The sequence below is a fragment of the Labrus bergylta genome, chromosome 13, assembly GCF_963930695.1.
Source record: "Labrus bergylta chromosome 13, fLabBer1.1, whole genome shotgun sequence".
In the NCBI taxonomy this organism is placed as follows: domain Eukaryota; kingdom Metazoa; phylum Chordata; class Actinopteri; order Labriformes; family Labridae; genus Labrus; species Labrus bergylta.
Window position 1 is genome coordinate 27,610,912 of NC_089207.1, and position 15,370 is coordinate 27,626,281.

Here is a 15,370-nt window from a genome sequence, read left to right on the forward strand (position 1 = left end):
ATCACCAGTGTTAATAATTCTGAGAAAAAAAATTAACCAATGAGCTTACTCCAATAGGGGTCCAAAAGTTTTACAAATGAAACAGACATTTGGACAAATCTGACAATTCAGAGACACAATTGGAACAATTCTGTCAACTCCAGACTATTATTTGATACTGTTTCTAGGCTCTCACAGCGTGATCAGGCAGTCATTGGTACTGTCATCAGTCATCGGTGCTCTCCGTGCACCGACACTTTGGAACAGGTTACCTATGGCCATTAGGCAGGCTTGTTCTGTTGAGGTTTTTAAAGCAAAGTTAAAGACCCATCTGTTTCCTGTTCAGTATGAGTCATGATTTCTCTGTATGTTTTGTTCCCGTATTTTAACTGTATTGCTTTGTACAGCACTTTGATTTAAAGCGCTTTATAAATAAATTTATTATTATTATTATTATAACTCACCTGACGATCTGCATGGATGGATGTTATATTATAATGTTTGGCTGAATGATTTATGTTTCATTTACTTAACACCTTTATTTATTCTGCAAGATTTTTTTGAACACAGTTTAAAAAGTTAGTACAATTGTATGTTAACATGTTTGGCCCTAGTTATTACAAATCCACGAGTGGTATTATAACCATGTTCATGGCTTTTGTAACGGTGTATTTGAACCACAGTGAAGGCTTGATTTAATATTAATTTCTGCTTTGCATTCTTTAAGATCTTTAATGCTGATTGATTTTAAATTGGGTCATTTTAGCTATTAACGAGATATATTTCCATCACAATCTGCAGTCTAAATTGCAGATGGAGAGTTATTAAAAAAAAGAAAAAGACAAATATTATCTACTGTAACTATATCATGACAAGTCCCACTGTCTCACCTGGCTTGTAGCTGATTAACAAAATAATTTATGTTTTTTTATTGAAAACATTTTTGAATTATTAAATGTGTTAGAAGTATTCTGCTGATTTCTCGGTCAGTTAGTCAATATAAGGAGGTTATGGATATAACTAACAACAAATTGTGTAATTTTGTGACACATTTTGAGTGACTTTCTGTTTAAAATGTTTTTCTCCGTTTATTTGGCTTCTCAAAGTTCATGCCAGAAATAACTTTGACTTCTGTTTTCCCTTCTTTTAAAGACTGAATCAAACTTGAGTAAAGAGATGGAATTGGTTATTAAGGACATCAAGAATACCACCCAGAAGAAATACATGGACTACGGCAAGAACCCTGGCTCTCCTGACAATGATTTCCTCTTCATGTACTCAGTGGCAAGGTGAGCAGTTTAAAGGGATTCAGCTCATGAAACCCTCCTTAATAGGGATCATTATATATTGTTTAGCTGTGTTGACGAAGGAAATAGCATTCTGGCATGATCTCCAAAGAAAAAAAAAAAACCCTGTTTAGATTTGTTGATTTCCTGAAGGATGTCCTACAGGTCCTAACTTATTGCAAAAACAACACCCAGGCAAAGCTAGTAGTAAGGGAAGCTACAGTCCTGTGGCATATCTCAGAGTCTGGAATGCAGTTTCTGGAGAGGTCATAGGAGGGACTGCATGTGTCTTTTTTGGATTAAGTTTGTGATTTTCACAGACAGTCTCCAAGCATGATAGACGGTTAGTATTAAGTTGGACAGACCTCTGGCTTTGGGGCTGGTTGATTTTGAATGAATGATGAGAGTCTGAGGTACTCTGCTGGAAAAAAAATGAATCAGCAACTTTTAGTTTGGAGTTAGTTGATGCCCTTTACGAAGGAGTCCATATGAAGTACATGCATTTAAAACGCACATGCATTGTAAATCAGCTGTCTTGTAATCTCTGTTTCGGAAAAATCAGAAACCAAGGTAAGGAAAGCAACAGTCAGTGTTTTATTATAAACATTACATTGAATTTCCACCAGAGAACACTTTCTAAAAGTTATTTTTGCTGTCAATTATATTTCTTCAAAGACAGAAAATCAGAGTCAGCAAAAATGGGTTTTGACAGGACAGGCCTTCAAAATGTCGGAATGGGCCAGAGAAAGTGCAAACGGTGCATCTTTACTTTTAAAATATATTTGATATGGTTCAGGATACCAAAGACGAAGCTGGGGGACTTGGCTGCAGCAAAAGGCATTTTGCTTTGTTTAGCTCACTGCTAGCGAGCTAAACAAAGTACCTGAATAACTTGGTTATGATATTATGGGTTGATACATTTAATTTGATGTCCTTTTATGTGGAGCCACTAGGCAGTGTGAATGGGCTGGATCTTGTCCATTAAATATCCTATAAAGAAGAATTGGCATTAATGAATTACGTTTATGCTCCTTGGTTCATTATATAGAGAATAATCCTGGATTTAGACACATGTCGGTTGTGAATCTAGGAGGTGACTCTCTGTCTTTCAGTGTCTTCTGTCCTCCAACTTGATGAACCTCTTTCTGCATCACATCACACAGCTTTACTAACATGCACACACCACTGACTTTTAAGATCAGTGAGATAAATGCCACTCTGTTCTTTTGCTCTCTGATAATGTCAGCTCCTCAGCTTGAATAACAATGATGGTCCATGCAAAAAGAACACTGTGTCACAGTAGGTTTGTACAAGTTTTTCTCCAAAAACTCCTCCAAATTGAACTGAAGTTCAATATTGCAGCTGTAGCAAAATACTTGCTCCAAACATATAGATTGCTTTACTTTTTTTTCTTCTTCAAATTTCTTCAGGGAGCTGTGAAGGATTTGTTGATTTGTTTTCTTCATACTTGTCTGGAGGTATAGCAAGCAGAGTGACTTTCTGAAGCAGCATTAGCAGGTTTGTCACTTTAGGCCTCAGTAAGGTATTGAGCCTTCCTCTATCTTTACTTGTTAGATCTGACAAAGTATGGATATCATTCTTGTCTTTCCACTGGTCTTTCCACTGGTCTTTAAATGGTGCATCATATAGTTCCTTTAACTTATCAGCCTTTAACCCGGCCCGGGTTTGAATCCGACCTGTGGCACCTTTCCCGCATGTCATTCCCCACTCTCTCTCTCTCTCTCTACCCGATTTCTGACTCTATCCACTATCTGTAAAAAATTAAGGCATTAAAGACCCCAAAAATAAACCATAACAAAAAAAAGAAATCTTAATTTTGCCACCTATCACTCAGTAAAAATGCCAGAACATAATCAAAACAATGAAATCCCTCATTGGTCATTCTCATTTGTATCTTCTCAACAACCACAGGTTAGAGTAATGAACGTTGTCCAGTTCACCACTAAATCTTGAACGTTATCCTACTCTCATTCTAAAAAACACTGCCCTTCCTGCAGCGTAACCACCGAGACCTTTTGCCCACCCAGTGCCTCGGTTCTCTCAGCCTCCACCCTGAACAGAAGGATCCCCTGAGTGTGTCTGGGAAGCCTGTTGGCTCTCTGAAGTTCAATGAACAGCGCAAATTGCCTGAGGAGTGGAAAATTCCTTTGTCACAGGGGCACTCTTATCAGCAAAAGCCAGATGGAGCTTCACCGTGGCTGCATTATCTATGTGAAATTGCTTTTTCTCCCAGTAAACCCGAGGATTTGCCCCCACCCTGGCCCATGGAAGGAAATGGCCAGTGGCAGAATAAAAATAGGCCTTGATCAGTCTTATTTTAGTGATACCTATCTGTTTCCACCATCTATGCACTTAGTGAGCGGTTTTGCTTTATTTTATTTTTTTTATTATTGGGAAATTAAAATTCAAGGATAAAATGTGTTTGTTTATGCATGGGTAACACACATTGTGGATTATGCATGAGCTGTGGTTGCAAACAGCTTTTATGCTAATGGTTGAGCGAGTGCAAAATCTGTCTTTGATAGCTGTCATTTACTTGATATGGAATTGCTTCTTCAAAACAGGACATTAAACAGCTAAATGGCGTGAGTAGGCGGCATCTTTCTTCTTTCTGATCTAGTGGTAGAGAGGCTGTTAAAACCAAAATATGATGATACCACGACATTTATACCACAACCACCCGAAACAAATCTTAAATACGATCACTTTTGTATCAATGACCCCACCCCCTATGGTGCCTGCAAACATGACAAATAACTTCTATTCTCGCTTACCTTCAGTGATAGCAGCAGGTATGTCATGTTGAAGGGGATCAATCACTGAGGTGCTTTCATACTGCTGATATAAATATTACAAATATCATGCTAATTTTGCATGATCTATTATGTAATAAGTGATTATAATAAGCACATGCCAACTGCTAAATTCAGCGTTAATATCTTTATTGTTTTACTTTAAGATTTATTTTTGGCTTTAAGGCCTTTATGTGATAGGATAGTAGATAGAGTAGGAAGTCAGGGAAAGAGAGAGTGGGGAGTAACGTACTTGTAAGGAGCCACAGGTCAGACTTGAACCCGGACTATAGCCCCCTTACATGGGGCACGACCCCACCGCTAGGCCATCAGTGCCGCTTTCTGAAGTAATTCTCAACTAAAAAACAATTGGCTGTGAAGGTTATATGATGTGTTTTGATTTATACATGCCAGGTTCCTTTGATTCAGTGTGTATGATATGATTCTATCTAGATGTAAGCTGTGGTGAAGAAATTAAGTGGACATAAGTGACTCAAAATAAAAGTGATGTAAAAAGTGAAGCAGTATAAAGCGAGTACCTGTCACCTGTTACTGTCGCATTTAAGCAACTGAAAAGTTTTTAACATGAACACAATTGAATTAAAACAGGATGTAGGATACGGTAATTTGATTGGGATTGATTAGACCACCACAAGATGGAAGCCATGACGGTAACCCAAGACCTGTTGACTAATCACAAGCCGACTACCTGAAATCCACATTTGAATCTCCTTTCGTCCTCTTACATGTCTTTGGTTTCTGTCTGTGGTTTAGAGTCTTTAGAGTCTTGACTGTCCTAAACTGGGTGTTTGTCCTTTGAGGGTAAATTATGATATGGTGAATGATTTGAGGGTAATTTATTGATAATAATATTTAATATAGATATGATAATACCTAACATTGTATTTAATGTAAGCCCCTTTATAATTTAGAGGGTTATGTTTTTACAATCATGGTAGGGTTATTTATTTGGATGTGTTTTTTGCATATGCACTTCTTGAAATGTATCAACCTGCTTTTTTCTTTTCTTTTCTTTAAACTGATCATCATGGTTCTGTCTCCTCAGAACAAACCTGGAGCTGGAGCTTGTGCATCGAGGAGGAAACTTGTGCTCTGGAGGAGCCAGTGCTGCTGCCAAACGCTCATGTCTCAGTGAGTACCTAAGCCTTCTCCTTTTTTTTTTTTTTTGATATCTTAAAATACAGTTTCTCTTAAAGTTTGAGATTTTCATGTCAAGGGAAGAACAGATAACATGATATCACTGTATCTTTGGGACATTTCAATTAGTATTTGTTGGCATCAAGTCAAAACTGTGCTGAATTATAAAATACATCTATTTTGACTTATCCTGAATTAATTTTTTTAATGTTGATCAACTTTGGGGAAACTAGCAGGGATTAGCTTGGTTTTAAAGGCATTAAATAAAAAAATAAAAAGCAAATGGGACCCCAGTCAAACATTAAAATGCACAGCCTACTGCTCGAGAAGAACCACCCAGATGAGTACAACAATGTCAGTCAGGGAGATGACATACCTGTGGACACTCTGCCCATGCTCTCATTATTCATGAAGACAATCTTCCACACCCTAAAGCTAATTATCAAGTGGCACTAAAATGACAGAGAGGTAGTTTGATGCATTTATTGACACTGCCATAAAACTCTCCTGTTGACAGAATGGATTTTTTTCCGGTCTTGGATTCATGTATAACTACCAGGATGTATACAGAATTTTAACAATCAAAACAAGAACTACTTCTGGATGAAATTGCCTACCCTAACTCTTTTAATGACCTGCTGTGTTTTCACTGCTATTTGATGAAATTGCAAGTACCTATGTCAGATCTCTTTTGATGTTTAACTCGACAACTACAGTGACATCTCTTGATGAAGCAAGCTGTACATCAGTACCTGAGGACCTGTGTAATGAAGTGTCTGACTTGAGACCAGACCCATTTTCTGTGTTACAGTGGAACCGTTAAAAGAAAGAAAAACAAAGACACAGTCGATTAGAAATGGCAGGCCGGGATACATGATGTCCCATGTGAGCTGTTGGGAGCAGGCAGACTTAATGAAGCAGACAAATGGGTTAAGTGCTGGTTTAGTTGATTGTGTCACAGCTTAAAAGGGCAAGAGAAAACGTTGAATTATCCACCACCATGTTCTTTGTATTAATTACTGACAGTATCTTCAATTTTAATCACTTTTAAAGAATGGGATTTTAAAATAAAAATTGTATATAAAGCTGGAGTCTGTTGTTCAAACTCCCCCTTCTGTTTTCTGTTGGTTTAATTATTCTGTCAAAGCTGTGTGTGCTGCAGTAAAATGGCCTGTCATCCTTGAGTGGCTGAAAAGAGATTTCACACTGGAGGTTTGCCATTTTTGAGCTACATTAACCATGTAGCTGTGCTGACAGCCAAATTTACTCAGTTGCAGTACATTAGTGTTCCTTCTTCTTAGGCTAATGGCTTTGAAGGAAAATGGCAGACGTCTGCCAACTGTAAAAACTCTTGGGGTCCCTAAGCCTGTTTCCTAGGAGACACTTCCTGTGTTCAAGTGATGAGGATACGATGGACCACAGTGACAAACTGCCTGCAATTCCCTTGAAACGGGCTAAATGAAGTAAAGACTATGTCCTTGGTTTATTTAACTGTATATATTTGAAATTAATCTAAGGGACTATGTGGCTGTTACTGTTCTGGGAGTTTAAAGGCACACAATGATGAATAGTTTTACAGACTTGCAGTTCTTGCTGGAGAGTTTTGACAGCCGAATCGGCCTTACTATAGTCCACTATTCACAGAGAATACACATATTATTTTCACAGACTGTATATACTGTTAAAAGTAAAATACATTAAAGTATTTGTATGCACGGTGGTTCATTGTTCCACAGATGGGGTCATATATTATATTTACATTAACAGGTGTTCTTTAACTTCTTTGACAGACAAATGTCAGCTCTGAAAACATTTAGCAGTCTATGGACAATGATATTTCAGCTGCTCTAAAATAACAGTGTTCTAGGAATATCTATGTAGAACTGTGTTTTACAGTCTAACCACAGCGATAAGATGCCTGCCTCAAGGTGTAACAGACTAAAATAAAGAAACAAACCAAACAAGTAGTCCTCTGTAAAGCCATTTGCCATGTCATATTGGCTTGTACCTGACCTAATAGTATATGTCCAACTGCATGCATCTTTCTTTTTTATACCAACACCAAGAAACAACTTAAAGCCTGGTTTAATTCATCTGTCTTTTTTTCCCTCATTCACCTGTCTTCCTTCCCTTTCATTTCTAGGTAAACAAGATTTGGATAAGACAAATGGGATTCATAGAAGGACTGAGGTTTCTTTGTGCTATGCTTTTTTTTTGCCTGTGGAGGGCAGTGTTGCTCTAAGTATAGCAGAAGTGAAAATGCAGAGCTCATTATTTAAGGCACTTTGCTGCATTATAGCATCATAATCTTTGTCAAACAAAACCAAATAGGATTAGTGTTGCTCATTGGAAAAGGTTTAGGTTATACACAAGGTTGTTGTGTTCACACTTTTCATATGTAATTTTAAATCTGTCCCTCTTATGCAATTTTTATATTTCTGGCATTAAGGGGACATGGATTGAGTTCATGATCTGAATAAGTGGGTTAATTTATTTCTACACTAGTAGGACAGACAAGGACTTTTATTCACTTTGGAATATGTTACCTAACATCTCAAATGAGCGGGTCAACCTCCCGCCTTTTGTCCAGGTTTGCTGCAATGTCATAAATTGAGCACTTGTAACAGGTCTGTTTAGAACAAAGACAATGGAAGCCATAAACTGCTATTACAAGCTAGTGTGTCCATAAAAGATTGTGTGTTTGCAGGGGGTGGGGGGGGGTCTGTCTTCATGTTCCATTAGTTTCACAGCGAACAGGTGTGACCTGACCAAAGAATTGCTCAAGGCTATCGAGCACCGCCATGTATCCATCAGGCCTGGCCTGGTTTTGTCCGAGCCAAACCATTAGCTGGCAGTCAGTTCAAGTCAACCGCTCTCATCATTTGATCTGTGCGGGTTGCTGCTTGGGTGTTACAACAGACGCTGAGATAAACACACTGTTGCTGTTTTTTTTCCCTGTCAGACCTTGTCTAAAACTTAACAATAGTATGCTTTTTGTTCTCCCTCTTTCAGATCAGCTGTTCCATGTGCTGGCCATGCACATGCGCCTGTACAGCATTGATTCAGCCTACAACCCCTGGACTAAGCTGACTCAGGTCGCACAAAGCAGAGAGGCAGAGTGAGTGACTTCCTTTAAGTACCCCCTCTAAGAATAAATCTATAACCCCCCCTCACGTCTGTACTTTCCTCCCTCACATAAACATGCAATCAAAGCGCCACTTTGTCCTCTCTATAAACGCCACCATTTCCTCCTGCCCCCAACAGCTTTTTTTTTTCTCCACACAAAGAGGAGCTAAAAACTGAAAAGGGACCATGCGTGGTTTCCATAGATACCAATAATTGCTGCATCTGGCAAATTACTGGGCACTCTACAAAGAGCAAATGGCCCCGTCAAATTCACTATACTTGGAAAAAACTGCACTGCACCAACACTGTACGAGCATCTTAACTCTGAGCTGTGTCCACCTGACGTCAACAGAAAATGTGTATTCAACATGATACATTGGACATGGCTACTATTGTTATGAGCACGTGTGTTAGCATTTTAGTCCAAAAACCCAGGCAAACATTAAGAGAAGCTAATGGCAGACCTTAACATGATGAGCTTGAACAACCTTTCCTCCCTGTTAGTGTTGGAAGACAGCTTTTACACTTGTTACGATTAAAGTGCTCACAGGCATAAAGTATTCTCAGAGGAGCCATTTGGTGTTTAAAAATACTCTGTTAAGGTTTGGGGAGGGAGGACTGTCATTGACGCCCTAAGGCAGTCAACCTAAACAAGTTAAATAGGACAGAGAGAGATCTTTCTGTGCTGATGCACAACATTGCTCTTGCAGGTCTTTTAGATCAAGCGGAATGTATGAAGATTTTACAGTTCTTCGTAAATATAGTTTGTATGCACAGGTCCATGCAGGGTCGAAATCTCGATCCTCTAAAGCTTTCCTTCGATGCACAGTGGAATTAACTGGTGAGTGCTTTGGTAATGGAAGGTATTATTCTTTAAGTGCAGTTCCCCCTCAATGAAAAGCCCCGAGGCCTTTCAAGAGCAGAGAGGAGATTGGAACCTCTCTGAATTGTCAACAGAAGAGAAGACATTTAAATGGAGATGGCACATAATATGAATGTGTAACTAGGGCTGCATTAAGGATGTTCAAGGAATGGGCCTTTTAAGCCATGTATTTGTTAAATAAATTTATACAACAGGACCTTTGCACTCATACTTCTATTTATTATCCTTTTCAGACATTCATTCTGAAATATTGCTGCCTTTTTCAAAATGATAAAAATGTTTTCTTTTTTTACTCAATTTGGCAAATGTTCCCTATGGCTTTATTCAAACATGATGAGACATTGATGGAAAGAGGAAATGCTGGTCAACATTTTGAAAACATAGACAGCAGAAATATAAAAATGTTAAGATAGTAAAAAAGAAGAGGGATTTATTCTTTTTTTGCAGGTCCACCACTGTCTTATTTCAAAGAGTCTCTGCTGTTGAAGTTTTAATAACCAGTATAAGAGCAAGTGATGCCACAGTGGATACACTTAATCCGTTTTGCATTGGCTGCATCATTGAATTGATTTTTGTACTTCATTTATAGTTTGTCATCCACAAGCATTGACAGGACATTTAGTTGTTGTTGACATGTGGTGTGAAGCGTTCTCTGTGATTTTTTTATTTTCATGTAGTGGGCAGGAAAGATCAAGGAGGGATAGTAGACTTGGGACCAACATGTTAAATTTAACTTGATTGAGTGTATGTGTAGATTGTATTTAAGTCTGTCTTTCCTGTATTTCACCATTTGTTTGAAGTCTTTGGTATTGGTTGATAACTATATAAATCCATTGGTATTGGTTGATAACTATATAAATCCTTTGGTATTGGTTGATAACTATATAAATCCTTTTTTATGTTTTTCCATCATGTTCCAGTGTCTTTGACGATGAGAGGCCTGAGGTACCTATGCTGTTTCGAGATGTCCCATCACTCCTTATCATCTTTGTGCTAACAATGCCTCAGCCTCTGCGAAAAGGTACGCCTTCTACGTCTGCAGCACAGCACTTTATGAGAGAGTAGGGAGCTCCATAAGGACAGCCCCATTATCAGCAGTAATCAGGTCTGAGTGCTGCAAAGGAACATTTCACATCTCTTATCTGTGCTCCACTTGCTGTTATTTGGCTGTGAGGTTCAGAGAGACCATGACCCTGGTGATGGGAGGGCTGCACTTCCTTACCGTGCCCTTCATATGTGGCTTGTTGCTGCATCTCCTCCATCTTAAGTCCTCAGTAAAAACAAAACACCTAGAGACATGGCCCAACACATTGAAGTCATGTTTGAAAGGGGGCATGTCATTGGTCACAAATGACTGAATAAGGACGGCAACTGGCGGGAGCATTTCGTAAAAGTAGATGTCTTGATAATAGCTTCTTATTGAAACAATCATACTTAGATATCCCTAATGTTTGAAATTCAGTTTTTCTTTATGTGCAGGGTTATTTCAAGGTTGTGGTGTTTTTTTTTTTTAAAGAACAACAGGTGAGGCATGATTGCTTCTTGAGGGCTCCTTTTTAACTGAATTGATATAAAGTGATTGCTTCCTTTTCTTTTAGTTCTACCTCTTGAATTGTGTCCACTGACACTCTTCACAGTGACCAGGACAGTGGAGCTGTCAGCAGTCTTTTGCTGCAGAGGAAAACAAATTGCACTCTTTGTTTTTTCCTTACACCAAACTTAAATTTCCTTGCGCCTATATTTTCCACTTGACGTGCTCTGCTAATTACCCTGCACACTGCTCAATGAAGCTCTCCATGTCGATCTGAGAAACCAAATTATAAAGCCAAAGCAAAACCACTTCTTCAAAAATGATTTCTCTAAGGCAGGAGAATAAAGAAGATTGATGTAATGTAATGAATCTGTGAGTTAATTTTATGTTTCCTTTGGTCTTTCTTTCTCCCTATGCAGAGCACTTCACATGTGTGGTGAAGATGCTGTACAACCTGCAGTACACACAGGCTCTGGCTGCAATTTCATCCAAGTTCAGCCCAGAAGAAAGACAGGCCTGGTGCACATCTGGAGCACTCAAGAAGGTAAAAGTCACATTAGGAAGCTTGTCATAGCATTGATAATCAAATGCCAGTGTCAAACATATATCTTGGCTGGTACTAATCTCCTGAATTGGTCACAAAGAAGTGGTCGTGGTCGTAAACTGTAATAGCCCAGTGTCACAGAACAAAAGCCTTTGTTGCTGCAGGATTTAACTGTTTTTTTGTTGCTCTGAGTTCCCCTTCTGAAGAATGTAATAATAAGAGACATTAAACATCTCATTGTATCCCATGATTGTATCTTCTGATTGTTCCTCAGAACTGGTCTACACAGTCAATCATTACGTGTATTACTTATTATTGAGATGAATAGAACCCTTTCTAGTTTCATTCCCATGATTCCCACAGCCGACAGTATCGATCTTCATTAGAAGAGAAGTGTGATTGCTGGAGAGTCTGTTGCATTAATTGGCTATCTATCTTCAGTCTATTAAATCTGTATTAGTGTGAGTGGCTGGCTTGAATGTCCAAAGACAAATAGCTGAACCCACCCCTTCAGGGTGATTCCATCCATACTGCTTTGGTGGATGAGTATCTTCTTACTATACTGTCATGAACTGTAGTCCAGGCTCTCTCTCGGCTGCCTCTTGCAGTTAAGATGGATTTCAAATCCACATTGAGGATGGCATCCATATTAGGTGAAATAAAATCAAGGTAATTTAATTGAAGTTGTTAAAATAGATGCCGTCTGAACAAAGATCAGAGCCCAGAGGAAGGAAATCCATGGAGTAGAAAATCCTCGCCTATAAATCTATGACAAAGGACAGCAGACGAGATAAGACCGCTGTTTTATATTCCACCACCTTCAGCTTGATAAATGCTTGCAGCTTTTTTCCTCTATATAAAATACGAGGCAAACCAGTTGAATTTTTTTATCAGAACACACATTCAGTAATGTCTATACTCTTTATCAGATTGTATAACGTGCAGAAAGAACAGTTGTCTTCCTCTGTATCTGCATAAGTCTTTATATTCTATGGGGCAGCATCATTTATACGGAGGAGGAGGAGGGGGACGAGGGAGGGGCTCAAGTGAAGCATTCTGATCTGCGTTATAAATTCTGATATGTGGCATTCAAACACGAGACAACTGAAAATAGATCTAATAACACCATGACCTTGGTTTTTATAAGAGAGTAATGTGAGTCATATGCTAAGGCTTTCAGAGCTACATGTCTCAGTTGAACATGGTAATTAAGCACATGCAGGAGCTATACTTTATTATAGACCGTGTTTCCACCAAAGAAGAGGATATCAAGTGAGAGAGCTTGAGCCTTCTTGATTTTAAGACACTTGTAGAATCACATCCAACAGTTAGCTATGATTGTTTTTTGTTTTTTTTGCCCCTCAACACAATGAGTAGTGATTAATGCATTAGACCTGCTGCTGACAGTTAGGAGCAGTTACCTTATTGTTTGTCACAAAAATTCATGATATATGCAAGAGTGTTGCATATGAAAGAGTGTTTTTTCTTACAACATTCAGTATGTTTGTAGCATTCTTTTTTTATTTATTTTAGCATTTATTATTTCTCATTTGAAAAATCAATCAAACAATACAAACAGACTCTCTAGCAAACAAAAACATTACAGTTCATGTCAGTGGGGTATATGATTATTGAATGGGAATTAAACCAATGATCTATGCCAGTGCTTCCCAAAGTGTGGGCCACGGCTACCTGGTGGTCCGTGTGGGTACTGCAGGTGGGCCGCTAAAAGCCCTCCACCCAGTCTAAAAATAAAATAAATATCACAATAATGATGATTTACCATGAGTCAACCCTTTGAGTGATTAGTAAGGCGTGTCATGACTATTCATGGACAAAATGTTTAGTAAACTTTCGTGTCTCTCCTGCCATAATATCATGTTTTTTTTTTTATAATGGGCCCCGGAGTAATTTTGTATTTCAAAGCGGGCCGTGGCAGTCTTAAGTTTGGGAAAGGCTGATCTTTGCATTATTAGCACCACTCTCTAACCAACTGAGCTAACTGTCTGTAGCTGTTTTAACTAGGGATGCACCGATGCTTTGGTTCAACATCGGTATCTGTCGTTATCGGCCCTGTTAACAAACATCGGCACATCAACAAATCATGTGGCATGAACCCAAGTCAGCAGTCGATGTTTATTTGTTGTACTAAATAAATTTACTGCTGGCATCTAGTACACCTAACTTCTGATTCAGAGAAGAGTTTTTTTATTGGGCAGATGAAGTCACCTGTGGAACAAACTCTGACTTGTTTTCATTGTCAAACATGAGAGATAATGGTGGCATTGTGGAGTTTTACACTAAAAGAAGTCATGAAACAAACATTGGAATCGGCAATCATCCAAATAGTCAAACATCAGTATCGACGTTGGCCCTCATTTTCCCTACCAGTGCTTCTCTAATTTTAACATTTACAAATGTTTGCCAGTTTCTCTCTTTATTTTGATTGGATGTGGGGGTTTTGTTCTTTGGGAAAAAGTGCTGTTTTTTTTTCTTTCTGTCTGGTCTGTTATACTTCTGTAGGTCGTCAAAATGGTGAATACAGAACACAAACAACAAATGTGGGCAAGAGTCAGAAATCTCAGTCTGAAGCTGTTAAGGCCAAACAGCGCATTAAACAACCTCATGTTTGTTTATTTTCTGTTCATAGAGGCAACAAATGAAAATGTTACATTGCTATTTTTAAACATAAAACCAGTGGAGCTGTGTGATAGATGTTTATTAGCAGTGATACTGTGTGCAGTTATATCTGGCATTGAGTCTACACATGACTAAAAATAAGAGGGCTAAATGAGACTGCAGATTATCCCTATTTCTTTATAAAGCTTTATTGGTTGGAGGTCATAACAATGATCTCTCATCAATAAAGTCAAGATTTTAGAAATCAGTATTTAAAGTCATTGGTAGAGACTGCAACAATACAGAAAAAAATATTTTTTAAATCGGGTAAAAAAAATATTTTAAAAAAGTCAAGGTAAAATGTTTTCCCCTTGAGCCCAGACAGGGAATAAAAGATTTAAGCTTGTGTCTGCTGAGTGTCAGAGGATATTAAATACTGGATCAAAGGGAAAATCTTGCATTTTTATTATCATTACATATTCTTAACATTTCCACTTTTCCTCCACAGAATGCTGCAAATGCCGAGAAATCATTTGAAGTGCTTCTCAGTCACGTTATCAGCGAGCTCTCTCAGGACAAGAGTGTCTACAAGGTGAACACAGAGGAAACATCGATGGTGAGGCACTAAAACCACTGTTTAGCACTTCAGAACATAACTGCCTTCAGGATGGTGCTCTCTGCCCTTTTTCATTTTCTTTTCAACATGAATCGGCCATTACCCTGAGAGACCGTGCTCTGATATCTTACTAATCTCCTGGGGAGATATACATCACAGTATTATCAGTGAGCTGTTATTGATCAAGTGTTACCATTGTTTTCCCCTCTCCAGCTCATCTCCAGTGTGTGGTCCCCACAGTCGATCGAATTCAGCCTCCAGCAGTTCTGCTTGCCCTTCCTCCGCCTCTCCTGCCTTCTGCAGCATCATCTCTATGGAGACAACCTGACTGGTTGCCTTGTATGTTTTATTTTATATGACAACCTACCTGCAGAAACACTACATTTCCCTTGTGTCTTTGCAGCAAAAATTACATTTTTTTCTTGTGACCACATTTTTAGACCAAAGATTACAAGCTATAACTATTAAATTAAACACTTGTGTAAATGAAATCAAACCTCACAAGGTGTTTTTTTTCTTGTTTATTAGGAGGAAGAGGAGTTCTCGTCCCTGGCTGTGTGTTTGGGGCTCTTACCCTCTGCTCCTCAGCCTTCAAACATCGTGCACAGTGCCTCATGTCTGACGTGGGCAGTCAGCGCTTTTGAATTGGTGATACAGTGGTGTGCTGAGGTCACAGGGCTCTCCCAGATGCAAGCGGAGCAATCACTGGTATGATAATGAATGTCAGACAAGAGGACAACATTTATAAATAACTTTATTTAAAATAATGTGCAGTATTTTTTATCTATATTCTTATCTTAATACTCTATTTCCAA

At 38.6% G+C, this 15,370-nt stretch overlaps 1 protein-coding gene across 2 annotated transcripts in view; it reads left to right on the forward strand.

The window, feature by feature from the left end:
- Window positions 1-15,370, forward strand: part of ubr3 (ubiquitin protein ligase E3 component n-recognin 3) — a 39,963-nt gene that overhangs the window by 20,964 nt on the left and 3,629 nt on the right. For both annotated transcript variants that reach the window (XM_065962139.1, XM_020651463.3), the window contains 8 exons: window positions 1,132-1,268; window positions 5,145-5,230; window positions 8,249-8,354; window positions 10,166-10,266; window positions 11,196-11,320; window positions 14,448-14,555; window positions 14,769-14,894; window positions 15,084-15,263. In XM_065962139.1, coding sequence (XP_065818211.1) covers window positions 1,132-1,268; window positions 5,145-5,230; window positions 8,249-8,354; window positions 10,166-10,266; window positions 11,196-11,320; window positions 14,448-14,555; window positions 14,769-14,894; window positions 15,084-15,263 — 969 coding nt within the window. The remainder of the gene's footprint in view (window positions 1-1,131; window positions 1,269-5,144; window positions 5,231-8,248; window positions 8,355-10,165; window positions 10,267-11,195; window positions 11,321-14,447; window positions 14,556-14,768; window positions 14,895-15,083; window positions 15,264-15,370) is intronic.